This window comes from Atractosteus spatula, chromosome 5 (genome assembly GCF_055471065.1).
Source record: "Atractosteus spatula isolate fAtrSpa1 chromosome 5, fAtrSpa1.hap1, whole genome shotgun sequence".
Lineage (NCBI taxonomy): Eukaryota > Metazoa > Chordata > Actinopteri > Semionotiformes > Lepisosteidae > Atractosteus > Atractosteus spatula.
In genome coordinates this window covers 33,312,759-33,328,428 of record NC_142710.1, presented here as the reverse complement: position 1 = coordinate 33,328,428, position 15,670 = coordinate 33,312,759, and the positions used below count along the sequence as shown (strand labels likewise).

General features: G+C 35.6%; 1 protein-coding gene across 1 annotated transcript in view; it reads right to left on the bottom strand.

Annotated features, from left to right (window-relative positions):
* Positions 1-15,670, bottom strand: part of LOC148834983 (catenin alpha-3-like) — a 634,761-nt gene that overhangs the window by 26,654 nt on the left and 592,437 nt on the right. The window contains exons 13-14 of the mRNA XM_088915226.1: positions 11,645-11,796; positions 5,233-5,325 (exon numbers count right to left, since the gene is read on the bottom strand). Of these exons, the coding sequence (XP_088771352.1) occupies positions 5,233-5,325; positions 11,645-11,796 (245 nt within the window). The remainder of the gene's footprint in view (positions 1-5,232; positions 5,326-11,644; positions 11,797-15,670) is intronic.

Sequence of the window (15,670 nt, the reverse complement as noted above, 5' to 3'; positions counted from 1 at the left end):
AGCGATAGATCCCAGTTTAGCCGATCTTGTTACAGCATGTTACAGTTTACTCTTATTAACCATGTTAATTTTAAGTGCTTAATGCCATTTTTTGACCACGCACGAATATTCTTATGTCCATATCTTCACAAGGGAATCAGTGTGAACTGTAATACTAATTAAATGACCACGGGCACTTTCCACCCCCTCTGACAGCAAGAACATAACCCATTCTCAGCTCAGCAGCTCATTACAATATAGGGTGTTCGAATCTTTTGCTGCCTCACAAAGCTTTAGAGAACTTAACATTTCTATTATCAACAAATTGTAAATACGACGTTTACATTGGCATTACTAATTTTTCACTTGAGTGTATGGAGGATTGTCAGCTGTCACTGAGAGCAGTTAATTAAATGTATTTTTTGATTCACAATCAGACAAATACAACATAAATTGTTATCTTTGTCTTTTAAGTATATTAATAAACTTTCAGCATAGCTTTCTCCCCCTTTAGATGTATTTTTCTTGGGATTTTGGGATCAAACGAGGAAAGATTAGATTAGTAATCGTTTTTATTTTTTAAATACATTTTAGAAAAGTGTAATCTATACTAAAAAGCTGTATTTATTTAATACCACTCGATACTTATATTAATGGAGTTTAGTTGATACTGTTTAAACTTTTAATTATTTTAAATTGTATTACAGCATTGTACACATGCTTAAAAGAGGAGAAAACGCAAGCCTTCTTCAGGTGTGAGGGTCTTCTGCTCAGAATGAAACACTAAAACTAATTTGGGCTTGATTAAGGTTGCTGCCTTTCATCCAAAATCCTGCTTGAATCCTTCTAAACTAAAAATTAGACACGAGAAGGGGCTCTGGTGAAATTTCTCTTTTTTTAATTTCTCTTTTTTTCTTGGAAAAATATCTTACCCACTGCAATCCGGGCACAGAAGGATTAAAAGAAGCCAGACAGGCAGGGGGAAGAGTGAGTTCTAAATAAAGAGGTATCCAGGTAACAGTGAAGGTAACAGCTGCAGACGTGGCCTACTTAGCCCGCCAGAGTAACCCTACTCTCCCAGAGGAGGCCCACCGGGAGATAGCGCTCCAGGCGTTTCTCTGGGCCCTGGCGCCGACTGAGGTGCAGTGCCACGTGATGCTGGCCGCACCGGTCCTCTTGGAGCAGGCCCTGGCTCTGGCTGAGCAGGCTGATGCCGTATTCGAGGAGACCGGTGGGCACCAACGGAGGGGAGCACGGGGAATCAGATAGGGAGGAGGAGACGCCCAGCGCGGCGATGCTGGGGGAGCGATGACGGCTGGTCATCTGCCACCGCTGTGGGGAGAGGGGACACATCGTACGGGAGTACCGGGCGCTGGAGCCCCGGGGACTCCGGAGGCCGTCGGGAAACAGGAGCGGGGTGGCCTAAAGAGGGGAAGGCCGCCCTTGAGCGACGCTACCCCCACTCCGGAAAGCCAGAAGGAGCGCTTCACCCCGCCTGCTGCCGTGGGAAGGGTTGGCCACAGCAGGGGCTTATTTCTTCCCTGCCTCATCGAGGGCAGACCCTGCCAGGCCCTCATCGACACCAGTTCGACCATCACCCTGCTGCGGCCTGGTATCCTGCCAGGCACCAAGGCAGCCGGACCCCCAGGGCGCTCACCTTGCACTTTGGGGCTGCGAGGGTGATAGTCAAACCGGTGTCGACGAGGGCCTGGCAGGGTCTGCCCTCGGTGAGGCAGGGAAGGAATAAGCCAACTCTTCCCACAGCAGGCAGGGTGAAGCGCTCTTTGCTTAGAATAGCAATATTATGGACAATCAATTGACAATAAATATAGAAAAGCACATATTAAATTTCGGAAATTTGGTTTCAAAAGTCCTCATATCAACGATGCCTGTACTGTTTTCCTCTACAGTATGCTAATCTTCGCCCCCCTCTTAGGCTGCGCAAACGATCTTTTAGATTTTTATAGAGAAATAGAGGCTGTACAGTATGCGTTACAATATAAACATTTACTGTCAACCTTTAAATCAACAATTGATTTAAAGATGATCTGTCAAAGCGCAATGAAACCTATTACTCGATTCTTATGGACTCCCAGTCCCGCCAGGGATTAAAAAATAACATGGAATCGCGTACCTAAAGAAATAACAGTATATAGTAACTATGTTCATGCACAAACAGTAGCATGTTACATTATTAATTTGGGGGTCTCCTCTTGCCAGAAAGCGCTAAATTGCATTTTGAGTGCGGTTTTGGACTTTTTTTTAAATTACAACCCATAAATAAGCTGATACTGTTTAGACTTTTTTTAAACTATGTTTAACTAACTATGTGTGCTTTTTCACGAAACCTCCTAGAGTAACGAAATGTCTTGTGTTGTACAGCTTTTCAGCTAAATACTGTATATTTATCACTTACGCCTGACATAAGAGGTGCCTGATAAAAACCAGTTGAACAGCTCTGTTGGAAGTTTCGTGAAAAAGGAGGTTTCGTGAAAAAGCTGCAGGAGTGCCAATCGTAATCGTTTTTATTTTTAATCGTTCAATGCAGATGGCTGGTGGCATGTTCCATAAGAGTACGGTAATTAAAAACCATTAATACTTTCGTTGGAGTTTAAATAAAGTTGATGTTTTATCTAGGGGCTGCTCGCCTGCGACTTCTAAACTGTGAAAACATGTGTCTGTCTTTCCGTAGGGGGAAGGGAATCTGATCTGCAAGGCCCTTTGGCTACAAAAGTAAAAAGAAGGCGCTCGCTCTCTCTCTCTTTTGATTATTACATCCAATAATCAAAAATGACACAATAAACATAATAACCATAATAACGACCAACCAACAAAAACAACCATATAAACATAATACCAACCAAAAACATAGATAACAACCACAATACAAAATCAAATATATCAAACCATTAAAGCAAAACCGTCTTCCAATTATCAACAAATCTCAATATCTTGTACGAATTATTCGAAATACAAACCAAAAACAGCCCGCAAACTCTCTCAAATTCTTCCAATTATCATAATCCCGCCCTTTATGCAAAACCAAACCTTCCTCCCATCCCAGTTTATCCTCTTTATCATAAACAAAATCCATCTCAATTTTCAACATAAACCATTACACAGAATCAATTCCTCAACACTCCATACTCAACAACGATAATTCACAAACAGCCAGAACATGTAACTCCACATTCCCAAATAGACCTCATTTCAATAGCCCCGCCCCTTATGCAAAACCAACATCCCTCCCCTGTTCTAGTCAATTAAGCTTCCCCCTCTTTCACTTCTTTTTCCTCACCTTCAACCTTATCGCTCCCCCTTCACTCTCACCATCTGATTAAGAATGAATAAAAGCATTGTATTTTTGTCTGGGTGCTGACAAAGTAAGCACTCTCTCTCACAGCTGGCGTTTGTAATCGTTTTTATTTTTAAATAAATTTTAGCAAAGTCATGTATTTTAAAAATCTTAAGATTTCTATATTTATGTCTTTATTAAGTGGTTTCATTAGTGACAAAGGCTAAACTTTCTTGGAAAAATGTCTTTTATGTAAACCATGTTTGCTATTAATTCATTTAGGGCTAGAATATGTTCATTGTCTTCCAATGAAAGAAGGGTTCCTTTCACCGTAGTCGGGAGACATTAGAAGCTTGCCACGCCCGGACTGTTACACCAACGCATTAGCATGTTAAAGCGATTTCATTGAGGAGCCTAGCTTTCTTAACTAGTAAGTACTGTACTTACTGGGTTTTGGAGGGGGGGAGGTGTCTTTCGCTGGAAATCTCACCCCCTTCTACTTTGAAAATACCTGTGAAACCGGTTTAATTCGTCACAGCCAGCACTCCCGCAGAGAGGGGGGTTGTACTTGCAGTGCATCGGTATAGATGGGGAAGCCAGAGCCGACCGCTACGCTGCCCCCGTGTTATGCTCTTCGTTAATGTCTAAGCCGGAACACATCATTATATCTCATTTTTTATTTCTTTAAAAAAAAAATTGTTTGCCCAGCCTAACAGTATTGTTGTTATTGTTTTTATCCTGTAAAGCACTTTGAGGAGCCACCTTTAAAGCCGCCATATACAATAAAGTTAATTATTATTACTATTGTTAATTTGCTGGACAGAGAGGTGAACATTATTACACAGAAGACAAAGATAGCGATTTACGTTGCATTGTGCATTGTGCTGCTGTAATACATTTTTAAATAATTAAAAGTCTAAACAGTATCAGCTTTATGGGTTTTAAATAAAGGCGATTTAAACGCGATTTAAATCAATATAAATGTTTATATTGTAACGGATAGGTGACTATTCATTGTTATTAAAATGACTTAAATTCGATCATGTCGTGATATTTAGAAATATAAATTTGTTTGGTGCGAGTGAAGTTTTATTTAATCTCTGACCCAGGGAAACGTTTTATTTTTTCAAAGAAATGTTTGTTAAAAAAAAAGTCATGGCTGCAGCTGGATTCAAACACGCAACGTGTGATATAGGAGTCAGGAACCTAACCCACAGCGCCACCGGCAAGGTCACAAGAGGAGTGTTGAAAAAGCCCTACAAACATTATCAACAGACATCGTACAGCGTGTACAATTCTTGTGTTGCGGTACATTAATATAATTATATTGTTATTAATTTCTTTAGATACGCGATTCCATATTATATTCCCTTTTAATCAAATTCTAAAAGTATGCTTGTTGACTCCGGTATCACGTTAGTTAAAGACTTCGATTGTTAAAATGTTTAGGGAGAAATGGAATACTGGTGTGTATGTTTTCTTTAAAGTACCGAGACCAGCCGTATACTGTATGTTTATGTTCCAAAATTAATATCGTTTATGGCCTTCACACGCGTTACAGTATGCTCCTATTCTTTTTATGCTCAGCTTCTAAGATTTCCCTTCAGTGGTAAAATTCCATATAAATATTCAATACTAAATTCAAGACACAGTAAAGACATTTAAATCTTTCTACGACCGACCAATGCACCACGAGTGCCCCTGTTGGTCAACCAATCACGTACCATGGTATTTTGTATCGTGACGCGCGAGGCCATAGCCAATTACCTCCGGTATGTGTCTGTGCCGCGCACTTTGAATGGCTGCATCTGTATATGATATGTTAACCTAAGCCTTATGCCAGTCTTCATCTTTGTGAAAACACTCACCTCCTGGTCTAAGACAATCTACGCACATATGACACTTCACATTAAACTGTCCTATCAATCTTCTCTTTATGTAGACTGAAGATGTCTTACCCTGTCTGTCTTTCCATCTGTCTGGACACTAGTGCGGCTGCGACTTTCATATTCCTCTTCTAAATCAGACAGGTCTTCTAGTTCTTCTGGGGTCTGTAAAAAAAAATTGATGTTTTTTTTTATAAAACAGACGACCTTTTGCCATATTTTTTATACTGAAATTGCTGTCAAGAAATGTGACACAAAAAAAAACTGTTTTATAACCAAATATAACCTTGGAATAACAAACAATGTGTCTAAATATTATGTCTTTCTCAAACTCTCCTTTTTTATTTTTCTTAGTAATGCCATTGCATTCTAGCCGAAAATGTCATACCACAGCCATGAATTGAAAATCCTTATTTTTTTTATTTAACCAATGCTTTTTTAATATGGTTGCTATAGCATTCAGTATGTACTTAGGCTGCAAATCACAGTGGTCATCTTCATGATTTGATTGAACAATTACTTAGACTTAGAATTATTTTAATTCTTACGTACGTCGAAGTACTGTATACAGTACCTCTTACCACAAGCAATATGGCAATACAAATCACTGTTTTCTAAGGAAATAAATTGTTCATTATCAAAAATACATCGATCCATCTATTTTCTAACTGCTTTATCCAATATAGGGTAGTAGGAGAGCCATAGCCTAACCGGCAAGGCAGGATACACCCTGGACCCATCAAAGGACAGACACACAAAGATAAACACAGGCACACACACCAAGGCCAATTTTACCTGAAGGCAATTGACTTATCAGTATGTTTTCGGACTGTGGGAGGAACCAGCAAAATGCAGAGGAAACCAACGGAAACATGAGGTAGCAAACCTCAAGCAGACAGCACCCCAGGTCCAGAATTGAAGCCAGAGCCCCAGTGCTCCGAGGCAGTAATGCTAACCACTGCACAACCATGCAGCCCATTTTTCAGAAACATAAAAAGTGAAAGCAAAGAGTGTAGTCTAAACTTAAACTTTCCATAAAGAAACATTTATTCTGATGCTATTTTCAGTGATGACAGCTATAGCATTAAATACACTTAATGTAGATTCATTGTGATGACATATACAGTACTGTATATTAGCTGTAATGCATATGGTAAATTAGAGAGTTCGCAACTGCTCACAAGGTCCTAAATTTAAATGGGCTTAAACAAATTTCAATTCAATTTAGATTCTCCTCCATTTCATCAGACAGCTAAAATACTTTATATTAAAACATCTCCACAAGGAAGGAAAGCCATAATTAGAGGCTTCTATTTAATGGACTTAGATGTTAATGCTGCAGTTTTTGAACCCTGTGTCCTTGTATAATGGTTCTCTTTACCTGCACAAGCAAGTAATGCATTAATCTGTGGATTTAGAGTCAAGCCATTCACTTCACTTTCTTCTCACCACTGTTTGGCCTTATATTGTCTCGAGGGAAGAATTTTCATCACTTTGTGATATGACAGCTTCTGTCTGTAATGTGGTTTGGGATTTCAATAAGCAAAAGTAAAGGGGCACCTGTAGTGGCATTCTAAACAGTTTCTCTCATTTCCTTGATTTGTTTACAACATCTCATTTATCATGAAGGTTGGAGAGGACAGAAAAATGCTTTCCTGCTAATGCGCATCATTTTTTATAGTGTTGCCACAATAGTTTTTTTTCTCTTGATTTGTCCCAACAAAAATATTTGCTAGGGAGCATATCAACTACTTTTCTTTCTTTGTTCATGGATGAATGATTTTAAATTAATGTACATGTTTAGAGAACTTTGTGACACACTGCTGTGTGTTGTAAATGTTTCCCTTTTGTGATTTTTTTCTTGATGCAATCCTTGTTTCAGCCAATGCAATTATTCTTTGTCTTTGTAACTACCATATCTACCATTATCATAGAGACTAGAGAAACAAAGAGATAACCTTTCAGAACTATACCAGAAATATTTCAATCAAAACAAGATCAGTAATATGACAGACATCATTTTAGATTTACATTGTGCAGTTTTCTATCATTATATTTCACACATTCACCACTATAAAATGATTTCAAACAAAGACAAATGACTTTTATTTATCTCGAATTTTTATGTCAGTCTGAGTTAACTCTCCCAAGATTACAAATCCCTGCTACAAGACATTAAAAGATGAGCTATAGCAAACCATACTCCATCATGCTTTAAATCAGCACAATATGGACCTGAATATACCATTCAGTACTTGAGTTTGAAGCAACATTCGTTTTGTTCTTTTACATGGATTGAAACCAATACAGACTCATCACAAATAATCATTAACTGGACAAAATGGAAACCAGCTTGTGTACCACCACACATTGTTTTAGCTTTTAAATAACTATTAAACATATAAGGAATTCTGTGCCCTTAATATACAATAGAATGTTTAAAAGAAAATCTATAAAAAATAAAAGCTCTCCCACCATTACAAATACAGTAACTTGTGAACATATCTTTAAAAATCATTTAGCCATGTATGGTATCAACAATCTGCACTTGTACTATAGTAAACAGGATCATAGAAGAAGTAAATAAGAACAAATAAAATGTATTTTGAAGGGCTATAGGATTTTTTTTTCTAGAGGTGTTTTCACTTTCTTTAAAATTATCATCATCACGGAATCATGGGACCTACTTAAAAATGTTTAAAAAAGATCAGAAAATAAATCAGAAGGTCATGAATATAAGCATATCTGCATTAACAAAACAGGATCAAATTAAAGTGTACTGAACAAAATAATGTTAACATACTTGAAGTGTTTCTTTTTCAGTCAGCATAGAATAAACCTTTACTTGTCACTTTAAACTGTGTTTTCTGTTCACTGTCTTTGATTCCCAACCGATTTACCCTTGTCTGTGATCCATCTTTGAAAGGCAGTGTTGGTCACATGGGTTTGAGACAATTGAGTTGAGGTTACACTCTTTCTGGGGTTAGATTAGATCGACCCTAGCTGTGTTGATACTCTATCTCCTTCTATCTAGTAGAATAGAAGTAGTTCACAATACACTTGTGCCAGTTGCACCAATAACTGTGAGGTAATACAATTATCAATGAAAACATCCAAGTGTACAACTAGCGTCCCATCAAGGGTTTATCCTGTCTTGAGCCAATTGCTTGCCTTGATAGGCCCCTGCTTCCCCACGACCCTGAATTGGATGAAGAAGTTAGAAAATGGATAAATGGAACATCCAAGACAACGGACAAAATAAGCTATACAGAAGCACATAAAACACATAAAAATAAACACTATGAAAATGACCATTAATTTAGACTTTGTCTAAATTAGTCAAGGACCAATTTATTGTTTAGATCTTATAATTTCTTATTTTGTCTCTATAACATTTTAACTTTAGATTTAAATGAGCTGTAACTCAGAACTATGAGTCCTGCTTCACTACCAAGGCAGCTGTAACACTGTAATACTGCCTGTATTCTAACAAGCTAACCTCATCTCCCACTTATGAGAAAACCACTTAGCAAGACCCCAAGGTACAGTAGTTGAAATCCTCCTCAAGCAATCCACCTTTTACTTGGGAAGACCCATGACCTCAGGTGAAGTGAGAAAGGAAGCACCATCATAAAGTATGTAAACATCAGAGATTCCACCCTCAACATCCATACCTTCAAAAATTAAATTAAAAGGAGTGAATACACAAAAGATCTGTCAAAAGGTAGCTGTGATTGCAGTGATTTGCATGATCAATTGGCTAGATAGACACAAGAGGCCCAAATGATCAATGCTTTGATTAGATGACCTTGTTTCGTAAAAATTCAACTTGCATCTCTGTAAAAATGTCCTTTGTATCTGGGGTATATATATATTATACTATATAGTATATGTTAATTCCCTAGATGGCAATTCAATATTATACAGAATTAAAATTGTAACATATTACCCTTCCTCTAATGACTTTGGATTCAGAACAATATATAATCAAAAGGAAAATCAATAATGCATGAAAAGGAGAAGCCATTGCCAATGAATTACAGTAGTGATGCAGACATTTTATTAGCTGTGGTTCAATATATATGCATCTTAAATGCTTTCCCTTCTTGTCTGAAGTCTGAAATCCTTCCATGCTAGCAAAATGCATTTGTTTGCCTGTACAGAGCAGATGGTTGATGCATGTTCTTGTGTCCCATAGAGTACATAATTAGTTTACTTTTCGGTCATTTGGGATTTATCATGTCAGACATTACTACTGAGCCGTGATAAACATTTGTGTCAGCTGAGTTACAAACCTTCGGTTTAGCTTTATTTCACCCATGCAGGTCTTCCTTCACCTTTCAGAGACGTAAATTCCCCTGACAAGGACAGTTCCCTACTTGCATTATTTCTATTGAAAACCAAGTACTTCTAACACGCAAGGGGGGAAAAGGTAAAACCGCTCGAGGGCCAAAGTTCAGCACAGTTAGAAATAAATGATTTCACAGAACTGTCCCTTATTGACAGTTTGTGAGATTAACTCACATACTGTAATATGTACTATTGTGTAGTCTTTTCCAAAGATGTTTCAAAGAGTCAGTGATATAAACATATATAACAACAAGACAAAAAAGCTACATGCAAAAAATCTCTAAATGACACATTGTGATATTTTCACCTAAACAGGATTCGGTTGTTAAAGGTAGGTTTAAGTCTTTAATGTGAATCATTGTATGATGTCTTATTTTTGTGAGAGGATTTTACTGCCAGAGCTGTCTTGTTTATTGTTAAGCCACTGGCTGCTCCACCTTCCCCTTTTGAGGATTATCTAGATTTGTTTCACTACGAACACTGAAGAATCTGAAACTTAGTAATTCTTTTAAATATGTAAATGTTGCTTAATTTTATTTAAGTAATGAAGAGAATATTTCTTTGTAGTGTTAAAACAAGCCTGTAAAAACAAGCATGATTTTAAACAAAGGTGTTTCTGTAATGATCACTAAAAAATCTTTGATTCATTAATCTACATTATGCAGAAAGCAGTGAAAGTGAAAATTAACAGAATGTTTTAAATACATAGGGTAAAGTAGAATGTTTAAATATTAAGAGCCACATTTTGCTTTTTCCCATTGTTTTGTCTGGTATGAAAAATGGTGCTCAATTCAGAAAGAACACAGCCAAAAGTGGTACCTGAGATTCATATAGATTTACAGTTTTGAAACTCTTTGCCTCAGGATAATATACAGCAGTATATTATGAATTACAAGGACACTGATTAGTCATTTATTAAACAATAAAATACACATACATTTAAAAAGAAAATATTTTAAAGAATGTGACTGAAACTTTAAAAGATGAAGCAGAAAATGTAGGTCTAATGCTAAATATCTGATTCATTCATTATAATTATTCAATTATATTATTTACAAACACATGGATAAACAATATTATGTTATTTCTATCCATTTTTTTGCAACAATACAAGCTATTTCTAAGTCAAAAGGCTATTCTATAATTATGTGACTATTCTGAAAATAAGTATTGTCAATCCTGAAGGGATTAGGATTGGGTATTTATCCAAGAGTCATTTAATTTCTCAAGACAACAGTGCCTTTTCTGTCCCTGCACATGCCGGGCTTGGCACACTGCTTTTAGAGTATATTCATGCAGAGGTAGTGAGAGTAGCAGAGAAGTGCCATGGCCCTCACCATCTCCAGAGAGTAGGAGTAATTTGTGAACATTTTAAATCTATCCTTGTTGAACTCTTGAAGAGTGTAGAAAGGCTCAGAGAACCAGATAAAAAAAATAAAACTTGAATCTACTCTCAGTAATACAGTATGTTATGTAGTGGTGCCACCATGTGTATTAAAGCCCCCTTCTGACACTCAGTATATGGCATCAGAATGGAAAGAAATAACTAACAAATCAAAAACCTATTTAGTTTTTCCCATTATCCGTTAAAAGGTGTCTAGATAAGTGTACATGTCAATGTCCCTCATGGAAAAAGTGATAACAGCTTTGTTGCAATGGAACATGGAATTGCTTGCTGCCTTCTTAACTAGAGAAAACGGAAGAGGAATAGTTCAGGAGAGGTGATGCGTATCATTGAGGGTAAACAGCATGTTAAGGGACAAGAATGCTGAACTATTTATGTCTGTTATGGAAGAAGACAGCAGTACGATTCAAGTAAACCTTAAGATTTAAACTTGAATACACCGTACACAAAATTAAAAAAATACAATAATATGTAAAGAAATAATAAATATAACAAATACTTAAAGCATGTTTAACCAATGTGCATTGTAAATTGAGCTCACACAACAGATGTTTTTAAAAACATTTTCATTAATTTGTAAACACTGCTTTCATTGTTTTTTTATCATAGAAGTACTTGACGTCACTTTATCCATGTTATTTTGGGGACAGAATCTTTGAATCAAGATACAGCAGCTTTTTGAGGAGTCAGAATGACTGAATTTTAAAAAATGAAAATAATGTAACTTACCCGTATCATCAGAACCGAGCACCTGATATCATGGATTGAGTCATAAACCTTTTTGGAGACATCAACAAAGAGGTTGTCGTCAAACTGATGCACCCGTCCTGTGTTCAGAGCATCCATGGCTTTGCTGACTTGAGCAACAAATTCTGGAATAGCTGAAAAGAAAGAAATGTGATTAATTATATACTTTTCAAGGACAATAAGGGCTTCTAAATGTTTTTACAAGTACCATAACACTAGCATATGCTTGCTTTACATTTGCCTAAAATACATTGTTTTCATCATTAGGTAGTTCGTCTCCACAACTGGAATCATATGTTTTAGTGCTCAAGAATACAATTACTTGTAGGAATATGTATTTATTATACTGCAATCAGAAGAGGAATATGTCCTGCTGTCTGATCTGACTATTTTATGTTTATTAGAAACTCTACAGTATTGCTACTGGATGCTATATACAGTAAGTAGAAGAAAGTAACTTCTTCTGTACCATTGAGTCTGTCCATTTTATACTGTGGCACATACAGCACAGCTATGAAAGTAATCCTATAAAATGTATTATAAAGGTTCACCTCAATTCCTTGCGAATGCTACAGTATACTCTATTATTATTGCCATCATGATTGTCAAGACGATCGAATAATACAATATTAATTATATCATGTTACATCTACTGTAGTTATTTGCTAATTCATCTGAATAAGGTTTTCCTACAGTATTTCAATAGCCTAATTAATAGCTAGGTTTAGTAATGCTGTGTTCAACTGAGATTTTTGAGATGGTTATTTTTAAAGCAAGCATACAATAAGATTTGACCAGTAGAATACAATGCTACTAAATAAAACGGATAATTCAGAAATGGCAAATTTTCAGAAATGACAAAAAAAAATTCAGAAATTCAGAAATGACAAATATTCATAACCTTCTTGATTGACAACTATACTGTATGAATCAAAACAGGTAAGGAATTAGCTGTGGTAATGCTTTTTACATTTCTTGGGTGAAAGTGAATTTGGCATTAAAGCCTTGAGCAAGAGTCTGAGATGAACGACTGTATTGAGTGGAAGTTAATATATTTTCTATATTTGAATAGTATTTTTAGGGTGGAAAATGTGATACTGTACATTTCAATACTTGTAGAATTGAAACAATCGGAAAAGTCTTTATATATAACATGGCATTATGCAGATATTAAAAATAAACAGCAGATCAGTATGTGTTTTCTTGGCCGTGCCATTTAGTGCCTTCAGCAGATTCAATAAGCCAAATCATGAATGCCTTCTTGGTAAAATTACATTCACACAATCTGTTATTTAAATTTAAAAAGTACATGAAATATTAAGTAAAGCACTACACAGTGCATGCCAACTAGAATATATGATTAAAGTAATAAAATAGAGGTAAAATTATTTTGTTCTTCTTGTTACATTCTTTTATGTCCTTGAACTCCATGAAGATCAACAGATGAAGGATTGATAGTTTGTATAGCTTAATGTTAACTGGACTGTGCACAATCTGACTTTCCGCTCCTATGTTACACAGGGGGAAAAGAGTGAAGGTCAAAAACAAAAGTACTACAGTCAGCAGATGGATGCCTACTTTTGCTTTGATAATCAGAATTAAATTGTGTGTAAATACATTTCAGCTTTTTTTTATCTGATACAAAACGATAAATCTAGACAGTTTTTTTTTAAATAATGCAGCTTTTCTTATTTCATATGATAGAAAGTATATTTAACTAAGCTCAGGTTATCCATTCTTACAGTATTAAAAAAAATAATCACCTAGGACTCCACTTCCAAAGGCTATCCATTAAAGAGAATTAATCCAGTGATAGCTGGGCTGGTACACAACAAACAAATTTCTGCATTGCAGAAAGTGATAGCCAGTTCTAAAAAGGCTAATTCCTAGAATATTTATCTTTATTTGCAATGTACAAACCTATTAATTTACTGAAAACGTAAGTCTTCTATTATAACAAAACAGAAGTTTAGTTATCCTTTCTAAAAAAGAAAACTGAATAAGCAAGGGAAATGTATGAGGTTTAATTAAAATACTGCATAATGTAATCTCCTTTGATAAAATTTTCTAATGCTGTCCCAAACCATCCAAAGTTTACTAAATCATATTCAAAATTCAGAAATTATGTCATACAGTGTAAATGACCTGCCAAAAAGGTAGTGACATTTTGCATACTCCTGCTTCTTCTTTTTAGTGACAATATGCAGAAATCTCCCCAGGAAGGGTGATAGTCACTGCCATCACTGAGCACTGTATTCTAACATTTTCGTGTTGTTGAAGGTTTTTATTCAAATCTACGAGACTTCAGGGAGATAAGAGAGACTCAAGCAGCCTGTGATGCAAGTAATTTCCTTATCTCCAAAAAACTTTCATTTGGTGTCACATGAAATATCATATAACAAGGATTGATAGGCTGCGTAGTTTACAATGTGCCAGTAACATAAACCTCAGTCTCTGTTTTTAATCCTGACTTCCTTTCATTTGTTTTCTTCTATGTCTTTTTTCCTTGTCTATGCAGAGAATTTGGGTTCTTTTTTCTGGATTAATCTTGAAAATCATTCTTTGTATGCTAAGCATCAAAAGAAACCATCTATGCATGTATGTTTCTAGGGAAAAAAAGAGCTTAACATGTATCAATTACAATATTTTTAATTAAAATTCTTCAAATACTTGTTTACAAGCTATTAAGAAAACGGCATGAAAAACCAGGTTGTAAATCAAGAGCCCGTCATTTACAGTATGTTAAAGACAGATCATCCAAAACAGAATTGAGTCCTTCGAGTTTGTTGAGGGGAAATGGCTAAGTACTTACTGTAGTCTTTTTCATCTGGAAAGAAGGAGAAAATATCTTTTATACGTTTTTTGGTTTTACCTTCACTTGCTGCATGCCGACATTTTCACAAATTTTCTATAAGGTTGTCAAGTTTGTACTAAGCAGAGGCACTGAAAAAAATACACTTAAATAAATAATTTAAGTAGCCATGGAAAAGTGTAAAATAGCCATAATTATAAAAGGCTGCTTAGGTTATAGTCATTAACTACTTGTGTTTTCTAATGAGAAGGAAACTGAAATTTTATTCGTCAGGCAATATGCATAGTACTTCTCTCATTCGTTTATAATTAATGAATCATTAGCAGTAGAATAATCTTAAATGCAAATGGCTAGTGAAAGACTTATGACACTGTTTTTTTATTCATGAAACCCACGTTTGCAGTAACTTATGTAACTTATTATAAGGAGGTTCATAGCTCAAGAATCCTGTTTAATGAAGCATACAAATGACACAATAGAAAAAGTGTGCTACAAAGTCTTATGAAAAAATAACTTGTTTAATTTATTTTGGGTTATTTTAGAACTTGGTTAAATTTACAAAGGAAGTCAAATCTAATGAATGAAATTGTGGCTTTCTTTGGTTTTGTACACAGTAATAGATTTAGGCAAGTTGAAATAAAGTAAAAATATTTACCTAATGAAGCATATGTAAGAAAGGAGAGTGTAGATTATTGACCATTGATTTCAGTCTATAGTGGATTTCATTTCCATTATCTAAGATATGTGTTGACATTCTTTGCTGTATTATCTGTATGCTTAATGCACATTTAATAATAACATGAATGTGTTCCACTGATAGGAAGTATTGTATATTAGGTTATGATAGGATTGAAGAGTATACAGTATGTAAATTCATTGGCAAGAGTTGAAATAATTTGAAATGAGTATATGACTGTTAAACTTTTTTTAATATGTCACATATATAGAGTACCTCAGAAACAGTACCAGCCTGCAGTATAAACCAGAAATGTATGCAGGGTACAGTACATTGATAAGATAATGCCCATCAAGGATTAACATACAATATTAGCAATGTATGCTTTCCAAGTGGTGTGCCACACTTCAAAAATCACTGAATAAAATCATAGCATATATGGCAATGCTCCCACTTTTCCAGTGCGTTACCTCATCTGACACTATGAACATTCTTAACATTATTTCCTGTATTAGATACT